The sequence below is a fragment of the Octodon degus genome, unplaced genomic scaffold (assembly GCF_000260255.1).
Source record: "Octodon degus isolate 3935 unplaced genomic scaffold, OctDeg1.0 scaffold00110, whole genome shotgun sequence".
Lineage (NCBI taxonomy): Eukaryota > Metazoa > Chordata > Mammalia > Rodentia > Octodontidae > Octodon > Octodon degus.
In genome coordinates this window covers 7703512-7726046 of record NW_004524686.1, presented here as the reverse complement: position 1 = coordinate 7726046, position 22535 = coordinate 7703512, and the positions used below count along the sequence as shown (strand labels likewise).

General features: G+C 35.9%; 1 protein-coding gene across 5 annotated transcripts in view; it reads right to left on the bottom strand.

Annotated features, from left to right (window-relative positions):
• Positions 1 to 300: 300 nt before the first annotated feature.
• The window catches only part of Fgf13 (fibroblast growth factor 13), a 675218-nt gene continuing 652983 nt past the window's right edge, over positions 301 to 22535 (bottom strand). For all 5 annotated transcript variants that reach the window (XM_023699090.1, XM_012516517.2, XM_023699091.1 and 2 more), the window contains 2 exons: positions 3378 to 3576; positions 301 to 1700 (listed from right to left, as the gene is read on the bottom strand). In XM_023699090.1, coding sequence (XP_023554858.1) covers positions 1564 to 1700; positions 3378 to 3576 — 336 coding nt within the window. In that variant the 3' untranslated portion in view covers positions 301 to 1563. The remainder of the gene's footprint in view (positions 1701 to 3377; positions 3577 to 22535) is intronic.

Below are 22535 nucleotides of genomic sequence, written 5' to 3'. Positions count from 1 at the left end.
TAAAAGGATGTCAGGCATGGTGGGACACATCTGTAATCCCAAAACTAGGGACGTTGAAGCAAAAGGATTACCTCATGTTCAAGGCGGCAGTATCTGAAATTGTTGACCTGAGTCTTCTACAGCTCAACATAACACCATGGCTTTAAAAATTCTTAAAAAATGATGTGTTCATATTAATATGAGTATCTATACTGCAGATTATCTGAGGGCAGTGCCTTATATACATAATTCTGTGTTTAAGCCAGCTTGTAATACAGTTAGTGGCATTAGTGGATACTCAATGAAACACACACTGATGGATTTTTCTTTGAATGAATATAAAGAGTTTATTCGGTGCGTATTTGGGTATACAACAACAAATATTAAACAACTTTTTTTTTTAATTTTTGTGCACAGGACAGAAAACTGCCTGTACATGCTATGTTCACTTTTGGAACACAGATTTTAACAATTATTAATGCACAAAATCTTACATATCATGCAACTCTATGCCAAGATTCCAACTCTCTTCCATGCAACAGATATGAAGATCTAAATGGAAACCTAGCTAAGTCTTAAACACTTTTCCAGTAGCAAGTATAATATATGTTGTTTAGGGGTAACCACTCTTAACATTTCCTTGTACACAATATTCACGTGCCAAATACAGTTACAGGAGGACTCATACTTGTACAGATAAGACATTTCTTATTTTAACAACACAAAAGACAACATCACAGTTCCACAGTTCCTGTCTTTTTATACAAGAAGCCGCAACAGTAGTTTAACATGATACACAAATGGAATCAAGAAAAATCTACAACTGAGAATAATCTTGTTTAAAATTATCTTTGCTGACTGGGGTTGACAATGTAACTCAATTTCTACGCACAAAGTACAGCACAAGAGCTCAACCAGAATACTACAGATCTAAAGAATAAAAAGGAAAATCACAAGAACACTGTTACCTTAAGCCTGAGACGCCAATTCAGATTCAACCCTGAATTTGGTTGATTTGGATTAAGTGACACAGAGTCAAATAGAACCACTGAATTTCAGAAATCATAAAGTTGCACTATATGAAAGGCAAGAATACATCTGAATCAAGCCTAGATAGAAAACATTAAGCCAAGAAAACAACACAGTTCACATATTTGTGTTTGCCCCTATAAAACACTGTAGCAGTTAATTTAGTTTAGTTTTTATTCTGTTTTTAAAGAATAATTATGGTCTTTTAATTTTTCTTGTTTGGAGAGCAAATTTTGATGAGCATTAGTGCTGTGAACTACTTTTGGTTGATCTTCCCCAAAATATAGGTGAGATCATGAGAAAATTTGGCAGTCCTCCTAGATTGAATTCATTGATAAATGCTTGGCATTCTTTTGCACAAGCTTGTTTGAAATTATGGGGCTTTAGTATGGATGAGCACAAGTTCTTTTAGCAGATCGAAGAGTGAACTCTGCCTATTTTGTTTAATACACCTCACTGACAAATTTGAACTTTTGAGTGAAGGACTGCTAGAAGAATTCAACAGCATCTGGAGGTAAGGTTCTGTTATAGAGCCCTTGTTTTCACCCTCACTGGCTACGTTGATTCATTGTGGCTCATGGATTTGCCTCCGTTCAGCACACCGGAGACACTTCTGCTCTTGGTCGGGGTCCCACTTCCGGATCGGGAGAACTCCGTAAGATCGTGCAGCGACGGCTCCTTGTACATGGCCACTGAAAAGCACATACAGACAGTATGAAGGCCTTCCACTGGGTTGCAAGCTGCTGAAAGAACCAATTTCAAGTGCGCTCACAGCAAACACAGTAAGTAGGCAATGCAACGCTTACACTACTTACTTCAGTTTTGCCGTCCTTCACTATATACACATTATATAATCTCTTGTACATGAAAAATACATATAAATTTTATTTATCAATTAAAAAATAAAAATGGGAAGAAAAGAAAATAAATTGAAAAATCTTGGGCATATAACACTGGTCTCCCCCTTTACTTCTGATTTCTAGGTTTCTATGCCTCAAGTTAACAGTGACATGTCCTGCTTTGAAGTACTCAGAGAGTCACTGAGGTCAAATGAAGCAAAATCTCATCTTTGTACATTACTGTATAAAGAATTCTAGTGGCCAGTTTTTATCCCTTAAAATTATACACGAGAGGATTAATGAAAGATGTATGTACTAAAACTTTTAGATGTTTGAATGTGATCTATAGCACACTGTAGAAGCCAAATATTAAAGTTAAAACATTTAAAAAAACCTTTATTTCTTTCATAATATAAAGTTAAACTCAGGGCTTGGGAGATGGCTCAGTGGAATAAGTGCTTGCCTGGTAAGTGTAAGATCCTGAGTTCAATCCCTGGTACCCCCTCAAAAAATTTAAAAAGGTATTTTTGGGTTGGGGAGATAGCTCAGTAGAAATAGCGCTTGCCTGGCAAGCACAAGGTCCTGAGTTCAATCCCCAGTACTGCAAAAAATAAATAAATAAATAAATAAAATTAAACTCTCCAAGAGTCTAAATATTACTGTAATTCTTTAATCAACAGTAACATTTATTATTGTTGGGCTACAAATAACAGTACTAGCTTATACTCATGAAGAACTATAAGACAGTAGATACTGGCATATTATCTTATTTAATCTATAATCTAATTTATAGATGAACTTCAGGCACACACAATTTAGTAATGTTTTCAAGACTATTCTGTTAATGAAAGGTGAAGCTGGGACTCAAACTCATGCAGTCTGTCTGCAGAAACCAAGTTGCAAAACACAGTGCTATGCTGATTTTGATGGGAAGGAGGCATTCTACCCTTAGTTTAAACTTCTAAACACAGGCTGGGTATTTGTGAAGTTTTCTTCTCCTTTGCCTGATATTTTCCCCTTCTTAGTACTTTAAATATCCCTATCTTCCAGAGTTTATTTCTGTCTTCCACCTCCTTAATATGCTTTTCGTCTAGTAGCAATAACTAGTAGTCAAAATTCTTGGGACCCTATTGACAGGGCCATAGAATGCATCCAAGGGGATTTCCAATAGAGATTCAAGTGTATACACATTTTAACATCTATGTTTCTACCCATATACAATGTTTGCATAATTTGTGGTTCATACCTATCTGAGATAGTGATTTAGCTATTTCCGCCTAGGTAAAGTGTTGTTATGTAGATGAACACAGAAACAAATTCAAATCAGGAGAATATAATCTCTTGTCAATGGCTTCATAATTTTATGATTTTTATTACCTGGGTATAATCTATTTTTAAGTATTGTAAATGTTTGTAAATTTTTGTAGAAATGGCTTAAATGTGGAGGAATTATTCTTCACTTTCAAAACTGTGACAAAGGATTGATTTAAATAAAATTTTTGGTACAATCACCCATAATATTGAATTTACCTTTCAGTGGTTTGGGCAGAAAATGGGCTGCAGGCTTGTTTTTCTTCACATGGTTGCCTTTCATGATCTCTCCTTCTTTGTTCAGACCCAGATACCACCCTCGGCCTGACTGCTGCTGACGATAGATCATTGACGAATATGTCACATAATAATTTTCAAACACTGATTCTTTGAATTTGCACTCAGGTGTGAAATGTTCCTGCAACAAAAGTAAATAAACAAAAATTAAATGTTTCTAGCTATGAAGTTCATATAGAACAACTTAAAATGCCTTTCAGGAATTTAGGTCATACTTTGTTAATGTCATAATTTGTATGACTGGTCCTCCACTCTAATATAATAAAGTATTATCACTGTAAATCACCAGAGCATATAATAATTTTATGTGGTACTTTAGGAAAAGCACTAAGTACTACTGATCAATGATTAGCACTGTTTATAATAGGTAATAGGAAAATAAGAAGTAGCCATGCAAATATAATATATTGGACAAATATAAGAGTCAAGGACAAAAGAGTCAAACATAAAGCTCTCATATGCATTTATATTCCCTTCAAGGATAAATAAAACATAATCATTCAGGCACTGTAATGAAATTTTGTGAGTTCTCAAGATATACAGCATGGTTAGCAATTATCTGAGGCTAAGACGCATGTTACAATGTTGGCTGGATATGTTTTAAAAAGGATGGTGCAAAGGGGATACATTCTACTTCAAGGTAAACCAAATTGATTTTTCTAAAATCAGTGACCTTTGCTCAGAAAAAGAAAAAAGTCACCTCTCCCCTTCCTGTTGCCTTATAGTAATATTTAGAAGCAAATCAATATAAAGCAAGGAATTTGCAATAATTTTACAACTAAACATGAGAGAATGACCCTGGGAAGCTTTGAGCCCTGGAGTACAATTTTTGGGCATGTTTACTTTGTAATGGGCCATACAAATGAAGAACTCCTAACACAATGTTGAGTGTTTCATGGCAATTTGGAAAACCTATTTTAAGTTAGTGTGCGTGCACATACATGCATGTGTGTGTCTGTAGATGTCTGTGTGAATCCGTGTAGGCAATTACAATTGTAAAAAAAAAACTATCGCAAGACATCAGTGTTTCATAAAGTGTCTCCATGGTATTATCTTCCTCCATTTACATAGTGGAGATCTTGCTAACGAACACATATTAGCTGAGCAACAATATCTAAATTCCTCTAAGTCACTTGTGCAAAGAGGGATATGTTCTTTGGCATTTCTCTAGAAGTTAAATCCATTTTGTTCTTTTCTTAGAATCTAAAAATTCTATTCTACTCAGAAATCTGACTGATTTCCCCAATTTGGCCTCAAGGGTATATGGACTGGAGTTTCTTTGGGGGTTATTTCAGATTAGGTGCACACTTTCCAGATTCTCAGAAGATTCCTCAAATCTAACCTACTCAAGAAGAAATATACTTCTAGGGCAAGTGTCACATGGTTGGAACTAGAGAGTTCTATTTATGGGCTGTGAAAACTCCTCTTTTAGGATTTCTTGATGTAGGAAAAGCCAAGGTATGCTTCTAAGGAAATATGACTAAGATCTCCACATTTCCTCTAGTGATGAGGACAACTGCCCAGAATTCTGCTGAAGCTCTTTGGGAATCAAATCATCATTTGGGAAAAAAAATCATCTTACATGTATAATGTGCCAGAAAGCACTGAAAAACAAATCTGGTAAATAATGCATACAACCAAGGCTGAGGATACCATTTAGTCACACAAACAAGATATGGCTGACCAAGAATAAAGAAAGACGAATCACAGTATTTTCTGAGCAGTTTCCCCCCGAGGACTGAACTTACTGTATAGTATGATAGCAGCATTTATTTATTTCATACACATTTTTATTGGTACATTATGTGCTTAGATGGTACTAAAAATTCATAGGTATATAGTGTGTACACTGAGACACATCAATAAAGATTTGCAGGACCCAAATAAGCCTGGAGATAAGGTGGCTACCATTATAAAAGAGTTATCATATGAGAATGGAGGAAGTCAGACTCATTTCTGCCTGCAGGCCATAGGAATGTCTTCACAGACAGCATGTCATTTCAGCTGTGATTCTGAAGCCAGGAATTCCCAACAGATAAAAGGAAAGTGTAGTACTGAGGTACAGACTCATACTTGCGCTATACTCTAATTCCCTGCATTTGCTCTCTTAGAAATTGCAATCTACTTTTAGAGGGTCTTTACATTTATTTATTCACATGCTCTATATTTCATGATCCATGACCATCACCTTCCATTCTTATCACCACTACACTAGTTTGTGCCTTTATTCCCTCTAACTGGTCTGTCTCCTGTAAGAGCCTCTTACTGTTTTGCTGGTTAATCTTTATTATCAATTTGACTGGATTAAGAGACTCTTGGAGAGGTGTTTGAACTATGAGAACACTAAGCTTGCCATTGGGTTAATCCAATGGCCATTTCATAGTTGAGTGGGCCATTAGGAGGTATGATCCCTTTCTCTATGGCTTCTTTCCTTATCTTGGATGCCCTGAGTTCAATGGCTTTCCTCCACCATGCTCTTTCTACCTCAGATATAGCAGACAGAGTATGGATGGAAACCTTTAAAACAGTAAGCCACTATGAGTATTGTCTCTAGTTGCATCCGTCAGACCCACATGTTTAAACATCAGATTGTTTTCCTAGTGTAAGGAACTGGAGGAGTAAATAAAATCCAAAAGCTACAATAGATATTGTGAAAGAGAAAGAAAGTGATCAAAAGGAAAGAACAACTGGGAGAGAGAGAAGAAAAAAAAAGAAATATATATATATATATATACACACACAAGATAGCTAAGATAATTGTGCTACTAATTTCTACTGGCTAATTGAAAAAAACAGTTAATGCCTAATTGTTTGATCAATTTTGTATGTCTATATCTGCTAATCTGAACAACTACTTTGATGGTAACAATATGTAATATAACAACCATTGTTAATTTCCAACCATCTTGTTTTGAAATTCTGTATTTTATTCTCTATATTAAAAAAACTGGAGGCCAAAAGTAAACCTCACCCCCATTATGTTGTGAGTGTTAGATACTTTTTCCACAATCAGAAAGTTGACAAATACACTTATCGTTTATCCTCTGCTGACAGATTTACCTCCTAAAAGCAAAGCTCCTTTCCCCAAGAACTTTGGATGAATTCACCATAGCTATTCAAAAACAAGAAACACCTTGACGTGACATTTAAAGTCTTCCAATAGTCAGCTACCATTATGCCTTTGAGAATTGACTGCCACAACAGAACCATATCAGCCTTTCTAGGTGTCTTTTCTTTTCTCTTTTCTTTTTTTTAACCAGAGACTGAATTCAGGACCTTGTGCTTGTCAGGTGGGCACTTATTGCACTGAGCTATCTCCTGGGCCCTCTAGGTGTCTTTCATTTCCTTCGCTTACAATGTCATTTTACTGCTTTTTCTCTCATCTCTCCAGACCTACCTCAATTATGATTATTTCTAGAATAATATATGATTTCTCATAATCACTATGGATTATATTAATATCTGTGCACCTTTAACTCTATCCACATCACTAGCATGATCTTGTGATACACTCATCTTACTTATTTATAAATCTCTGTCCTTGAAAAAATTTAAGGTTATACTGTCTAGCCTATGGTAGAATACTTGATTATTAGATCACTTGATTGCTTTTCACAGCATTTAGATTTAAGTGATCCATATTTAAATATTTGAAATTCTCAAACTCAGCAGTACCAACCAGTAAAGTGTCTTCATTGAATTTCCTAGACACCATAGAATAAAATCAGCAGTATGTAGAAGGAGGCTGTCATCACATAGACGTATCCTGCATGGATGATTTAGTATCTGTTATGAATGACATGGCACCTATAACATTAGAAGGAAAACTTGGCAATGACTACAACTATTGGAAAACAGCAAGGAAGGACTCAATGAACTGAATGATCTGTCATATCCTGGTAAATTCTTAGTCATCCCCACTAAATTTGGACTCAAAATCTCAGTAGGGAGAAGAAAATGAGCCAAGAAAAGAAGGTTGAAGCAACCAAAGGAGTGTTCTGTTCTCTGTGCATGACATTGTCATTTTATCCAGTGTCAGAATGAGTAGGCGGAAGAGACAATTTTTTTTTTATTAAATGTGGGAAAAAAATAAGCATTCCTCCTAACAATGTGAGAACCACCAGTGTGGACAGGGGTTGTAGCTGCCTGGATGTCTCAGCACTGATTCATATACATCACAGAACTGGCTTTGTCCCAAGCCTGGGAAGCCCAATTCAGAGGTGATCGGGTAGACATGTATCGAGGAAATTACTTTGCTTGATTTGGAGATGCCCACTAGTGCCCTGGAAGGAATTATTATAGTGGTCATGACACATAGCAGGTGTTTAATGAAGGTAGCAAGTGCTAAGCTCTGCATTCTCCACACACTAGATAAATATTAGCTATTAGGATGAGTAAATGAATTAAAAAGATGCCACATATTTAATGTACAGTCATCAAGGAGTTATAGCTTGTCAGTAAAAAAGATAAAATTCAATGCTTTTTTTTTTTTTTTTTGCGGAACCAGGGATTGAACTCAGGCCCTTGCACTTGCCAGGGAAGCACTTATTCTACTGAGCCATCTCCCCGGCCCTCATTGCTTCTTTTTGCCAACTTATTCACACTATGAAGGGGGAAATACATCTTTGGATATTGAAATATCACTGACGGGAAGAAAACATTTAAAACCCCAATATGTCAGTGGTGTGCATCCATAGAACACATTAGATAAGTATTAGACTCATAGATGTTAGCAGGCCACTGACCCAGTCTCTGTAGGGAAAATTAGAGCTGCACACAGACTTTAAGTGGCAAGTGAAGAAGGTATTATCAGCATGACCCGTAAGTCAGATATATGCAAATAACCTCAAGATCCAATGATACACCCAAAATGTCCTTGGTGAGAAAAAAGTTTAAGACTTGTGCAAATTGCTATTGTCTGTTACAGTCAGGAAATGCAACAGTGCCCTGGGTTGCTGCAGGCACTGAAGGCAAAGTTTGGGGACAATGTAGGATCTCTGGCCTGCTGGATCTGGAGCTAGGTCCAAAGAAACATAGCCTGGGATGGTGGCTTCACTGAAGAGAACCACCATGAGAAAAAAGAACTAGCATACATCTGTATCACTTAGGTCAGCTCGGTGTCTCAAATTCATTTTTAATAACAAAATCCACACATGAAAAGTAGATAATAATATCATTCTTAAAAATGGGGTTTTCATCCTTTGCTTCCCTGTTTTTGTATCATCAGCAGAGTTTCATTTTAGTCCCTGTCTCAGCAGGATGAGAAGCTGTGACGATCACTATGTTGACTGTAAATGTGTCCTTTTAACACATTTCTTCTGCAAGGATTACTTTTGAAATAGGTTGTACTGATTTGTTTGGATCTAGAGAGAGCAAGAGTCAGCTGAAGTTGTCCATAATCCAAAATGGCAACACTGAGCCCCTAGACAGTAGAACAAACCTTTAAATATCACCTTTCATGCATGTGTATGCAATGAGAAGTTCACAAACCCTGGTGTAGATTAATTTTCTCAAGAAGTTTGTTTTATGCTCATGTAATATTACAAAAGCAGGCATCATAGAACACAGAAAACAAAAGCAGTTTCCATATACAGTGGTGAGCACTTAGAGAGTTTTGACAGCAAGGCTAGAGGTACATTTTCTCTTTTCAGCATATTTTATAAAAGCATTTTAAGTAACCTACCTTTTCCTTCAATTCTTCTACTTCCCTCTTTACCCCTTCCTCTTCCATTCACATTTGCAATGGTCTGTTCATTGAATTAATTTATCAATTACTGCTAACAGTGTGGGTCACTCTTTTAATTCTGTGTCATGTTCTGATGATAATTAATTTTCTAGATTTAAAGTTGACAGGTGATTTAAGCAGGTCTCACTTGTGTGTGTAAATTATTCCCCAGCCCAATAAAAATGCAATGCAGATTAAAATCAGAATTTTAACTCTATTAAAAAATAAATGAAATTTTTAAGTATAAATGATACCCAGGTGTATCAACAATATAACTACCTATATTCTCTAGACAGGCTTCAATTCCATGAGTGATCTCAAAATCCAGGACTAATTATTATTTTCAGGGCTTTGATGTTCTCTCTCAGGGTCTATTTGATGTGAGTGAACTTCATTATTAGTGAGTTCAAAGCTTGCACAAGGAGAGTTTGAGGAAGAAGGAATCAATACTCACCCAGTATAATGCTGCTAGGCAAAATTATTAATCAAGGGAGTATAGTTTTTTGACTTAAATATCCAGTGGACTATGAGATACTTCAGGGTAGCATCCAATATAATGCCTGACTTATACTAGTAATCAATACATACCTGATGAAATGATATAAAATGAAGTATAATATGATGAGATCTTAGAAGCTCTCTTATATGATGCAAAAAAGGTTGAATGTAACACTGCACTTTAAAGGACTGTGATGCTACATTTTAAAGGTTATTTAAAGCATTGTGACCCTGCATATTACACGTGGTTTAAAGGAATGTGCCAATATATTTTAAAGACTGTTTTAAAGGAAAAGCAGGTCAGAACTTGTCTGAAACAGAAAAAGCATACATGATTATAGGAGGAAAGTGGTCTGCAGACCAATTAAAATTAAAAAAAACTGAAAAAGAGGGAGGAAGAGAGGATAGATGGACAGAAGAGGGGAGGAAAGCAGGATGAGTGAAGAAGAAAAAAGTGAGAAAGAAAGAAGAAAAGCAAATAAATAATAAAGACAAGAAATGCTAGTGTTGCAAATGAGGATAAGATTTCCTGGTGTCAAGACACTAGCACAAAACCTGTATTTTTCTCCAGGATTGAGAATTGAACCCAAGCCTCGGCACTCAGCTACATCTGAAGGTATCTTTTTTCCAATTTTTTGTGAAGGGGTCTTGCTAAGCTGCCAGCTCTGGGTTCAGACTTGCCTGCCTCCTGTCTCCACTACCCACAGGGCAGGGTTAGAGTCTCGCACCACCCTACATGGCTACTAAGCTTACACTTTTGGGCTTTGGGTCTCAAAATTTTAAATAAATTCTATCGGCTTGATCTTTGTAAAATGGTTTTTAAAAAGTCTATCAGTCCTGTTCACCTTACTCTGTAGACAAGGATTCCAGGGAATGATATATGTGTAAGAAGCTCTGAAAATTGTACAGTTCCATAGACATGAAATGTGGGATTACTTCTGACAATGCACGTCCAGAATACCAGGGAAAAACAAAGAAATTCTCTTTTGTTTACAAGGTTCTGCTCTAAACTATGAAATCAATTTATAAAGAAAGGTCTCCCTAAATGTGTTTTATTAACACATTAGGATATAAATTCTGCCAAAAATAAGGACTGCACAGGAATTATGCTCCATGTTTAATGTTCTCCTCAAAGCTCAGTTTGGTGAAAAATGTTTTGGCTCCTCTAATTTTTCATTTCTGTGTACAGAGGCTACAAAGGCTGCAGTGCTACATGCCATAGCATTGAAGAAATGTAGTGTTTAAAAACATGTTTTATGAAAAACCATGCAAAAAGTGACTTAAAAGTACACATGGTAATTAGCAAGTATTTGAAAAGAAATGCTAATTATAATGAACACTATGCACATGGGCTATTTTTCCTCATATGGTTCCAATGAAATTTCTTGGTAGCATTTCTGTGTTCCAAGATATTTCTGAGATATTTTAATTTACCTTATGGTGAACCCACAAAATATGTCATCACCATATTGCTTTTTGTCTTTAGTTCTTCACAAACAAAAATTATAACAATATTAAGGAGCCATTCAAACAATGGCATATTGAAATTACAATTAGGGCACTGTTATGATGATGTTTTAGCTCCAGAGCACTGGTTTGCTGTGGGGTTTTATATAATTCCATAAAGTGTCATCACACATTGGGGTTATTCAGTCAATGTTAAAAAAAAACACTGAAATAAGAAAAAAGGAGACGAAACAAAAACAACATATCCCTTACAGGAATGGAAAGGTGTTATTTTTGTCATAATATAGAAACTATATCATTTAAAAACCTCATTTTTCTCCAAGCCTGGTGACAAAATGCAGAATGAATTGGAAGGAAATTAAGATTTGTGACAAATAGGGATGGTCCACATTTTCAAGAACATGTTAGTATCCCAAAGTCACGTTATGCTAATCCAAACTTTCTAGAAAACAGACCATTTAGGAATCAAATTATATGGCAAACATTTTCTTCATTCTACAAAAATACATTCCAGAAATGAGAACAAACGAAAACTAAAGTTAATAGAAGGAAAGAAATAACATTAGAACAGAAATTAATAAAGTAGACACTAAAAAGAATGTACAATCAACACAGAAATCAAAGATAAAATAGATAAACATTTAGCTAGACAGAAGGATGAAATCAATAAAATCAGAGATGAAAATGGAGACTATAATTTATAGCACAGAAATATAATGTATTTTGAGATATTACAAATTATTATACGCCAACAGATTTGATAAACAACAGAAATGGACGAATTCTGGACATACAGACCTTCACAAAATTGAATCACAACAAATCAGAAAACCTGAATAACCAATAATGAATAATGGCATTAAATTCATAACAGAAAATCTTTCATCAATGAAATGCCCAGGAAAGATGGCTTCAGGGCAAAGTTTTAGCAAATACTGGTAAAAGAAATAATACCAGTTGTTCTAAATCATTCCAAAAAGTTGAAGGGGAAAGTTTTTTCAAACATATTCTACAAGGCCAGAACCACTCTGCTATCTAAGCCAGGCCAGGCTATAACCAAATGTGAAAGGAATCAAGGAAAGGAGAAAGAAGGGAGGAACAGAAGGAGGGAGGAAGGGAAATCCTTGATGAACATAGATGTAAAAATCTTCAACAAAATACTATCAAACTAAATCCAACATTATATTAAAAAGATTATTCACCATGATCAGATGAAATTCATCCCAGTGATCCAATGATAATTCAACATATGCAAATCAATGAATGTGATACACAACATTAAAAGAATGAAGGGCAAAACCACAGGATCACCTCAATAGAAGCAGAAAAGGCACTTGATAATTTTTTTTTTGGTGGCTGGCTCAGCCTGCCTTGTGGGTAAGGCTGGTGTGGCATGTGGTACCTGGGAACAAACCACAGTCCCTGTGTTTGCCTAAGCAGGTGCTTTATAGTACTGAGGTATCTCACTGGCCCCTTGATAAATCTGAAGATCCCTTCATTATAGAAAAGTCTGGACAAGTTAAATACAGAAGGAATGTGTGCAATGTAATAAAGACCACATGCAATAAGCCAACAGAGAATGTCATACTGAATGGGAGAAGATGAAAGATCTCTACCATCTAAAACAGGAAATAATGCCTCTCTCACCACTTTTGTTAAACAAAATTGGAAGTTCTCCTCAATGTAGTAAAACAAGAGGAAGAAATCAAAGGCATCCAAATTTGAAAGAAGTCAAATTTCACTATTTGCAGATGATATAATCTTACACATAGAAAATCCTACTAAATGATTAAAAATGTAGCAAAGTTGTAGCATACAAAGTCAACATCCAGAAATCAGTAACACTACTATTCACTAATAGTGAATCATTTATCTAAAAAGGAAACAAGAAAGCAATCCCATTTATAATAACTACAAAAATCTATGTAGGAATAAATTTAACCAAAGTGATAAAATATATGTACAATGAAAATTAAAAAACAACATTGATGAAATAAAAGGAAGGGGACACATATATTATAGGAACATATAATATATATGTTGATTATATGTAAGAAACAGTATTGTTAAAATGTCCATATGACCCAAAATGTTCTATAAACTCAATACAATCATTATCAATACATTAATGATATCATTTGCAGCAGTAGAAAAAAACTCAAAATTTGAATGAACTACATATCAGCCTTGAGTAGTCAAAGCAATCCTGAGCAAAAAGGACAAATCATGAATAATTATAAAATCTGAGCTGAAAATAAAATGCAAAGTTATGATAACCAAAACAGCACGACACTGTTATAAAAACCAATATATGGAACACAGTAGAAAGTCTAAGATTAGAGCCATGTATCCACAGCTTCCTCACTTTTAACAAAGGCATAATAAACACACATTGAAGAGTGGATAGTCTTCCTTAAACTCATAAAATAGAAAATTGGGCATCTATTTGAAAAAGAATGAAACCAGCAAGCCCCTTTCTTCATTGCTTATAAAAGTCAACCCAAAATGGATTAAAGACTTAAATGTAAGACCTGAAACTATGAAAATTTCTCATGACATATGAATGCCCAAGACCTTTTCGGATAAGACTCCAAAAGCACAGGAAATCTGAGTAAATGAAGACAAATGGAATTCTGTCAAATTGAAAACCTTCAGTGCAACAAAGAATACACATTTATAGGGAAGAAAAAAACCTACAGAATGAGGGAAAACACTTGGAAACTGTACATATAACTAGGAATTGATATTCAGATTAGCAAACAAAGAAGAAAACAAAACACCACAGATAATCTGATGAAAAAATGGGCAATAGATTGAAATAGCCATTTCTTAGAAGAATATATAAAAATGGCTGAGAGGTATAAGAAAAAGTAAAAGGGCATGATCATTAATTACCAAGAAAACATAAATCAAAACTACAACAAAAGATCTTTTTGTCCCAGTAAGAATGACAATTACCAAAAAGACAAAATAGATACAGTAGGGAACCTTTGCATATTGTTCATGGAAGTATAAATTACTTCAGTTTTTGGAGAAACAGTAAGGAAATTTCTCAAATAACCAGAAGTAGAAATGTTATATAATTCAGCAATGCCACTACTACAGGAAAAGGAAGTGAAATCAGTATGTTAAAAGAGACATCTGCACCCCTATGGTCACTTCCGCCATAATTCACAACAGCCAATGCATGGAATCTACCTAAGTCTCCCTCAAATTATGAGTGGATAAAATGTGTTGATATGTGGTACATATAAACAATGAAATATTGCACAGCCACCAAAGTGAATGAAATCCTGCCATATACAACATGGATAGAATGGAAGTCATTGTGTTAGGTGAAATAAGTCAGGCACAGTAAGAAAAATATGACATGCTCTCACTAACATGTGGGATATGAAAAGGTTGATCTCATACAAGTTTAGTATGGAGGGGTGGTTACTAGAGGCTGGAGAGTGTAGCGGCAGGAAATTATAAGGCAAGGCTGGTCGATGGGTACTAAGTTGCAGGGAGATGGGAATAAGAAATTTTGGTGTGCTATTGCACAGTAGGGTGGCTACAGATCACAAAAATGAAGATTTTTTAAAAGGTATAAGAAAAGTGTCACAATGTTTTAACCAAAAGGAAATCATGTTTTATGACATTGAGATGTTTAACCTGATTTAAGATTTACAGTGTATAGAGTGTTGGAATATTACCTGGTACTTGATTAATATAAATAACTGTAATATTTTATTTATCAGTTAAATAAAGAAAAATTATGTTTCAGGGAGACTGTATGAACATAATGTTATATTTAGAGGGGCTCACACTGTTAAATAGTAAATTACTACTAAAAAGTAATTTTATTTTCTAAATGATGAATTCTTCTAAAAGGGGGACTAACTCCTAGTTTTTGGCTATTATGTGTATTATTATGGGCCAGTGTTGACCAATGTGCTTTGAAAAGTCAGTCAAATATCAGTAATTAATTCTGAAAACAAATTTTCCTGGTTACTAGAGTTAATTTGTGTCCATGAACTACATATTACTCCTACAAAGTTTTCTAAGTTGGGGTAATATTCCTCTCTGTAATAGATTCAAAGTGTGATCAAAATCTATATGCAAGAAAATCACTTCTACTTGTATGCAGCAGGAGACTAAGCATAAGGAGTTGTATATTTTAAATTTTTTAAAAAGGAAAAATAAAACAAAGTTTCAAGACAATAGGAGGGTAACAATGGTTAGTATGTTATTTGTTGTTATCTTTAGTTACACAGAGAATAAGCAATCAGCATTTAATTGTCCAAACAATATCAATATTACAATATTAGCACAAAACTTTCTTTTCAATGAATTAAGAGAAATTAGTAGTATATCTTAACTATCATATATATATATATATATATATATATATATATATATATTTGCTTTTCAACAGCTGTTGTAAATACTGAAAACTTAAAGCTTACTGATGCTGAAGAGTCTTCCGTAGAGGTTCAACAAACTGTAGGGCAAAGGAGAAGGGTTTTTTCCTCCTAGACACACTGAAAAGTCTAACAAGGTAGGGAAACTATTGAAAACAAAATTATACCAAGATGGAAATGTAGGAACGTTTTAGTAGTTCAGAACATCCCAGTGTTGAAAACCATAATTTTGACATGTGTTGGGTAGGGGTGGTACTAAAGTTGATAGGCTCTGTCTTTGTACAAGAGCTTCACTTATGATAACCAGGAGTCTGTTTCTTTGAAGATTTTCAAATAAAGTCTTCTCACTTGCACAGTTAGGAAAGCAATGAAAAAGAGCAGAGACTCACTTAACTCATGCTTTTCACTACAGTGTGTGCAGCCTGGTACCACAGAATGTGGTACACAGCCCTTATCCCAATACTAAGGATGACAGAGGAGGCACTGAGGGCCATTGAGCTACTGAACTGCATGACATCTGCAAATTTCTTTGGAGGACAGCAAATAGTAGAGAAGCCATTTCTTGTCATCTGTCCCTTGACTGGAGCTAAAGGAGAGGAAGTTAATAGCCATCACTGGCCAGGCGTGTGAGTAGAAATCAATTCTTTAGCTTGAGACTCTGATGGAAGAATTCATTCTGAACTGCTATTTACAGAGAGCCTACTGTGCGCCAGACAGTGTGGCAGCCTCCTGTGTGAATACCATGATCTGATTCAATCTTGACAGTACCACTCTGCAACAATTTCATTATAGATCTGAATCCCTCTGGCTTGAGAGAGAAGTTCCGTAACATACAGGTGAAGAAAACCATAGCAAAGAAGCCCATAATGCAACTACAATTGCTCCTTTTCACCCAGATAATAGCTACTCTAAAGTCTCAAAGTTAAATCCCTTCTAAGCCTATGATTCCAATATGTATTGAAGCTTCAGTCCTCTCCCTTACTGGTGTGCTCTGCCTCTCTGAAGAGTTTTATTCAACACTACTTTGGCCCACTTTGCAGCTTTCTGACTTTGGTCAATTGATGTGTGCTCTGATCCTACATCTACACAAACAGTAATAAGTGCTGTCTAGGGACTACTGGAGAGGGAATGCACGGGAAGGACTTAGCATATCTCTCAATGCTCACTGACCACTGGATCTCTCTGCTCACCCTAACTTTCAGTTTATGTGACAGGCAAGAAAATGTTTCATCCCTCCAGTTGAAACTTATATAAAATGCGGTGATTGTCAAAGAAGACAGCTAGAATACAGGAGTACCTCTCCATTTCTGTGAGGGGTCAATATTATATATGATAATGTTACATATGAATGGTATGTGTGTGAAGTGCTTTCAGTAGCGATTCTTTTTCAAAGGTATCACTACATAAGCTTTTTTTTTTTTTTTTTTTGGTGGAACCAGGGATTGAACTCAGGCCCTTGCGCTTGCCAGAGAAGCCCTTATTCCACTGAGCTATCTCCCCTGCCCCTGCATAAGCTTTTGATTCAGACTTTAAAACATACCAAGATTCTAAAACTAAAATTATAATAATGTGTGTCAGTGATCCCCCCATAATGCTAAAGGGATTTTGAAATAACCCAGTATTAATGGCCCAAATGACATTGGCCTGTCTGATTTTAATTACTATACCACAAAAAGCGCAACATCATTGCCTCATTCCTATTTTTCTAAAACAGTTTCACTAATCCTACCTTCATAATGTAGGCTACTAACAAAAACAATAATGAAAAATCTAATAGCAACTTATCTTTAAGCAGTGACTTCTTTTCTAGTTTCCTACAACTGTTTGAACAGTTATGGCATTCAAATGACAAATAAGGGGCATTTTAATAACAATGACAACAAAGGCAATGATTATAATGGATTCTGATAGGTCTTCTAAAAAATATTTTCTAAAGTGCTTTTTTTTGGCATCAAAGAAATGGAGGCAGAAATATGAACACACTAGAATCTATTTAACACTTTCTTCTGGATAAGAAATTCAGAGCAGGAAAGAATATCTTTCTAGAGGAAGCTTTAAGGTGGCTCTTATTCTAAAATAATCTGATTTCTATGATCCCAGAAGGCAAGGCCCTGAGGATCAGGTAGTCTTCCCTGGCTCTCCTGGGTGCTTCAGGGAAGAAATAATTTTAACAGAGAAGAAACCCAGCTGGCCAGCCTATCCTTCGGCTACTTTTTCTGCACCACATAAAGCTGAAGCTTTCCATTTATCTTACATAAAACTGTCCATGTAACATTCTCCTAGAGAATGGCCTTAATAGTTCATTCTTTCTTGGTAAAATATTCATAAAAGTATTGCAGCATATTTTGGGTACTTTCTTTCCACTGACCTACCCTAGAGATGCTTTAAGGAATGACTACAGAACACTTTGACAAAAACTAGGCTATCGCGTCTTCACCAATGTGTGTAACAGATAAAAGGAGAAATGGCAATGAATTAATCAGACTTACAGGCATATGCACATGAAAGAGAACAAGAGAGAAGAACAGGAATAGAAACAGAAACAGAATGCAAAGAAAAACAAGAGAATGAAAAAGAAAAAGACTAATAATTCTCATAATTTATTCTTCTCAATCCTATAATCCTATAGTTATTGGAAATCTCCTCAGTCACCCCAATTTAACAGATGTACGGGAAAATAAGTTGTCTCTCTTCTTTTGAAGCAAATGTCTATTTCCTGACCAAACCTAGAGCTCAGGACAAAAGCTGAAAGACTGTCCTAGCCAGGTTATATTCCTCTGTAAAGTCAGTTTCTAGAGGAACTGAATAGAGAAGTAACCCGACATCTTCTCTGGGATGCTCCAGTGCACAGCACACATTTATCTCCAGAACAATAACCAAAATCTAGGTCTCATGAGAAACTAAGAACTGGTATACAGAAGTTCTGAAAAAGTTAATTAAAACAAGACATTTTGAAATATGACTGTCTCTATCATGAATTAAATCACATTTGCACAAGAGACATGTAACGTTGAGATGTGTAGATATGTCGCAGTAAGCAAGACACTTTTCTATTTATGATGAACCTGCCATGTCTTGTGGCGCAGCTTATTATTATTAACACCTTATCCACGGTTATACAGAAACCACTGCAGTGAAGTCTGAATTCCACAGTCAATGTTTTACTGCATTGCTTAGAGCAAGTATACAGCTGCAGTTCATAACTGACCTTCCAGTGCCATAAGTGAAATTAAAATGGCTTTATTTCATATTTTCTGGAAAATACAACATTTTATATTAAGAATTTTAATAATTTTATGTGCAACATTATACGTTGAAGTAAGGAGATTACAGCTCTTTATCAAAATAGACAATTTAAGTTTTCAAATATTTGTTACCTAAGCATGACCATTGTTGAGAATACAATGAAGTAACATAATGTGCATTATGAGAATATATACAAATGATTAATATTTCATAATCTTTGTACAACCATTGCTATTTTGAGTAATTTTCGGCTTTCATTTTGAACAGTGCAGACTGTTGAGGTATTTGCATGAGAATGCAAAATGCCTAAGTTGTCCCTGCAGGGAGTACGTAAAACCTAAGGTAACCATATAGCATAGAAGCGGTCTGAAAGAACTCAAATAAAATAACAAATAATTCTCCAGTCACACCTTAAAATGCTTGTTTTTCTGTGTTACCAGTGATCAGCATCACTAAGAATTTCTCCTTAAATTACATTCACATGATCAATTCTTTGTTCTTTCACCATCAAGCTCTTACAGCTGGCTCTGAAAATTTGCATGCTATAAAAACTCAACTAGACAGCTAGTAAGAGCTGAATCCTCCAGTTATATTCATGCTGCGAACAGAACCGTAACACTCCCTTAATATATCTTATCATTGCACTTTTATACTAAACATGCATCCAAATCAAGGCCTATTTTTTACATCGCTCCTGCTGTAAATCTTTTAATGGCTCCCTGCTGCCTACAGGATAAAATCCAAACTCCTTGGCCTGGTGTTCAATGCCCTCCACAGTCTAGCAAGCAGTCTCCTACAACTCCAGCATAAGATTCCTCAAGTCAAGCCAGAACAGAGAAATACGGCCAGTATAACAAGTAGTAGGATTTTTTTCTTATGAATGCAAAAATATCTGTTTCAAAGCCATTAGTGGACTACAGAGGCTTCAGTATTCACTATGACTAAGGAGAGATTCACTGGGTCACAAGGAATATGTAACGAATCGCTCCGAAATTTCTTTTTTATGCTTTGCATCATTATCTTTTTAATCCTGAAAAGTGATTTGCACTTCTTGAACAGTCAAGCTGGTTGCACGTCACAGTTCCTCATACTGTGATTTAGCAGTCAGTGTGCTTGTGCAGGCAGTGCCACCAGGCATGCAATTCTTTAGGGGCCACTTGCTAATAATCGGCCACCTCTTTTCACAACACACAGAGGAAAAGAGTAGAACGTCAGCATGTCAGAAACCTCCAGGCTCAGCTTTGGCTGGAATGCAAAAGCACTTAACAATTGATTATTTCTGAAGACTTCACAGCATCAAGGAAGAGGGTAATGAAATTGTATCGGAACAGGAAGAAGCTAAATTATTTATCTCATACTAATTTTTACCAGATGGGGATGAAAAATCTATACTGGCAAATATGCCATATGTATATGTTACTTCAAAGATAATCAAGGGAACAAAAATTTTAAGTATTCACAATGTTGCCTTCCAACTAAAATAAACAATCATTTGAAGGAAGGGTGCCCTTATTAGAGAAACAGGGGTTACCACATGCATATACTTTTATGTTCATGCTCAAGTTATGCATCCAGGGGGAGGTCATGAGGTTGTACATCTAAATTACCCCTCCTGCATTCCATCCTAGATTCAGTTTCTCTTTGATTTAAAGCCTACAACTTGGGAAGGGAGACAAAGACATGTTCTTTGATTGACTCTCCATACATTAGCTGTTCACAAACAGGACAGAGGATGCACACACTGGTTCAAATCAGATAAACGATTTCAGATGAGCCCCGATAGGCTCTACTATTTTCTGCATAAATTTGGTAAAAGTTCTGGCCCCAGGAAGGAACTGGTTTGTGTAAAGAATCATAAGGTATGATTTGCCTTGAGGCTGAAAACTTTTCTTAACATCTTCATATAACACTTGTTATTTGCAGAATGTATAACACCATCTCTGGCTGACTTTTGAAGACCAATTACTTTACGTGCCATTTTATATGGTGATTACTTATATCAATAAAACTTTACTGAATTCCAAACATGTGCACTGGTTTTCCTAAACTAGATTTGCACAGCCGTGGTGCCTAGCACTTTGGGAACAAGGATATGTCCTCCTAGTTATCCAAAGAACATTCCTCAGGCCAGAACATTCCTCAAACACAGACACTTTGGTGCCATGGAATGTGTTCTTTCTGCAATGTAGACCTACTGAGAGACTGTCTATAGAAGCTGGATATTTGCTGAAAATTACAGGGAAGTGCAAGAAACAGGGAGGGGGATCATGAGGCAAGAAACTAAGATAAAGGATAGTATGTAGATGTCTGGTAAACAAACCGAACTTCAAATCTCCTCGGACTGGAGATTTCAGATCTCCATCAGCTATGCTCACTTGTTAGACTTCACTAATTTTCTAGAATCATGAAAAAATAGAAATAGATAAACTAAACAGCTGTGAAACCATTAAAATTGGGATGTTTAACTCTATGCAAACATCAAACTACTTGTGCAATGCCAGTGAAAAAGCAGAGATGGGTGTGTAAACAGCAGGCACTGGAGGACAGGCATCTCACATAGATGGTGTGAGAATGGCTACAGATTTTATATATTTTTTTTCTCAGCAACATTAACTCTCTTTTCTTCCAAACTGACTCACTGCTTAGCCAAGTTGCTTCATGCATTTCAAATAAGCAATAGGCTGGATATTCCCTACAGCTGAGTCACAGCCTAGTAGTAAATTAAGGAGTTAGGAAGGTGGTTTACTTCCTTGAGGCCACAGTGCATCACTTAAGGCATAATGTGCTTGCCTTGGATTATGAAGACACTCTTGACTCACTGCAGTGGGAGTCATTTTGCTGCACTGCTGATGGCCAAGTGAATGAATGTGCTCCTTTCTTTCTCCTCACAGTATGGATGGGATGGTCTGAGCTAATTACTTTCATACCAGCTCCATTGTGACCCACAAAGCAAATGCCCGTCACTTTTGGTTAAAGTCTGAGGTTCATTATGTGGCTGTGGAACAAAACAAAGTCCATGAGGCTACAGAGCAGGGGTTTGCAGACTCCTTGAGAACATGCTCTAATTACTTGTGTCAGTTAAGTCTAGCATTATATAAGCAAGAACTGTGATTAAATATTAATTTACAATATGAAGCAGATCATGTGGCTCCTCTACTCAACACCCTCCAAGAGATTCCCATCTTAAAGTTAAAGCCAAGTTTTTGCCTTGGCCTATATGATCACTGGTGACCAGATTCCTGCTAAATCTCCACCTTCCTGTTTCACATCCTTGCTTTTTCATTTGACATCAGTCACACTGGCTTCTAAGCTTCATCTCCAGGCAATGAAGCATACTTCTGTGTCAGGGCTTTTGAACTTCGCCATACCTATGCCTAGAACACTGCTTCTCCAGATGCCCACTGGAGCATCTCCTTCTCATCTGGCAAACTCCACCTGAGAGTAGCTTTCCCTGACCACCTGGTAGGAAAGGAAGACTCTGACCGCTCAGCACTATCATCCTAATTTTGCTGCTTTTTTTCTTTTTCAAGGTATTTATTCAGATAACCTGATACAAGCACCTAAAATAGATCAAACAATATCAGCATTAACTGTTTTTTGATGAACTAATATAAACTAGTAGTACAATTATATTAGCTATCTTGGGTATATGTACATATCTTTTTTCCCCTTTATTTTCTTTACTTTTCCCCATCCCAGTTGTTCTTTCCTTTTGAGATATTTCTTTTCATTCACTGAATT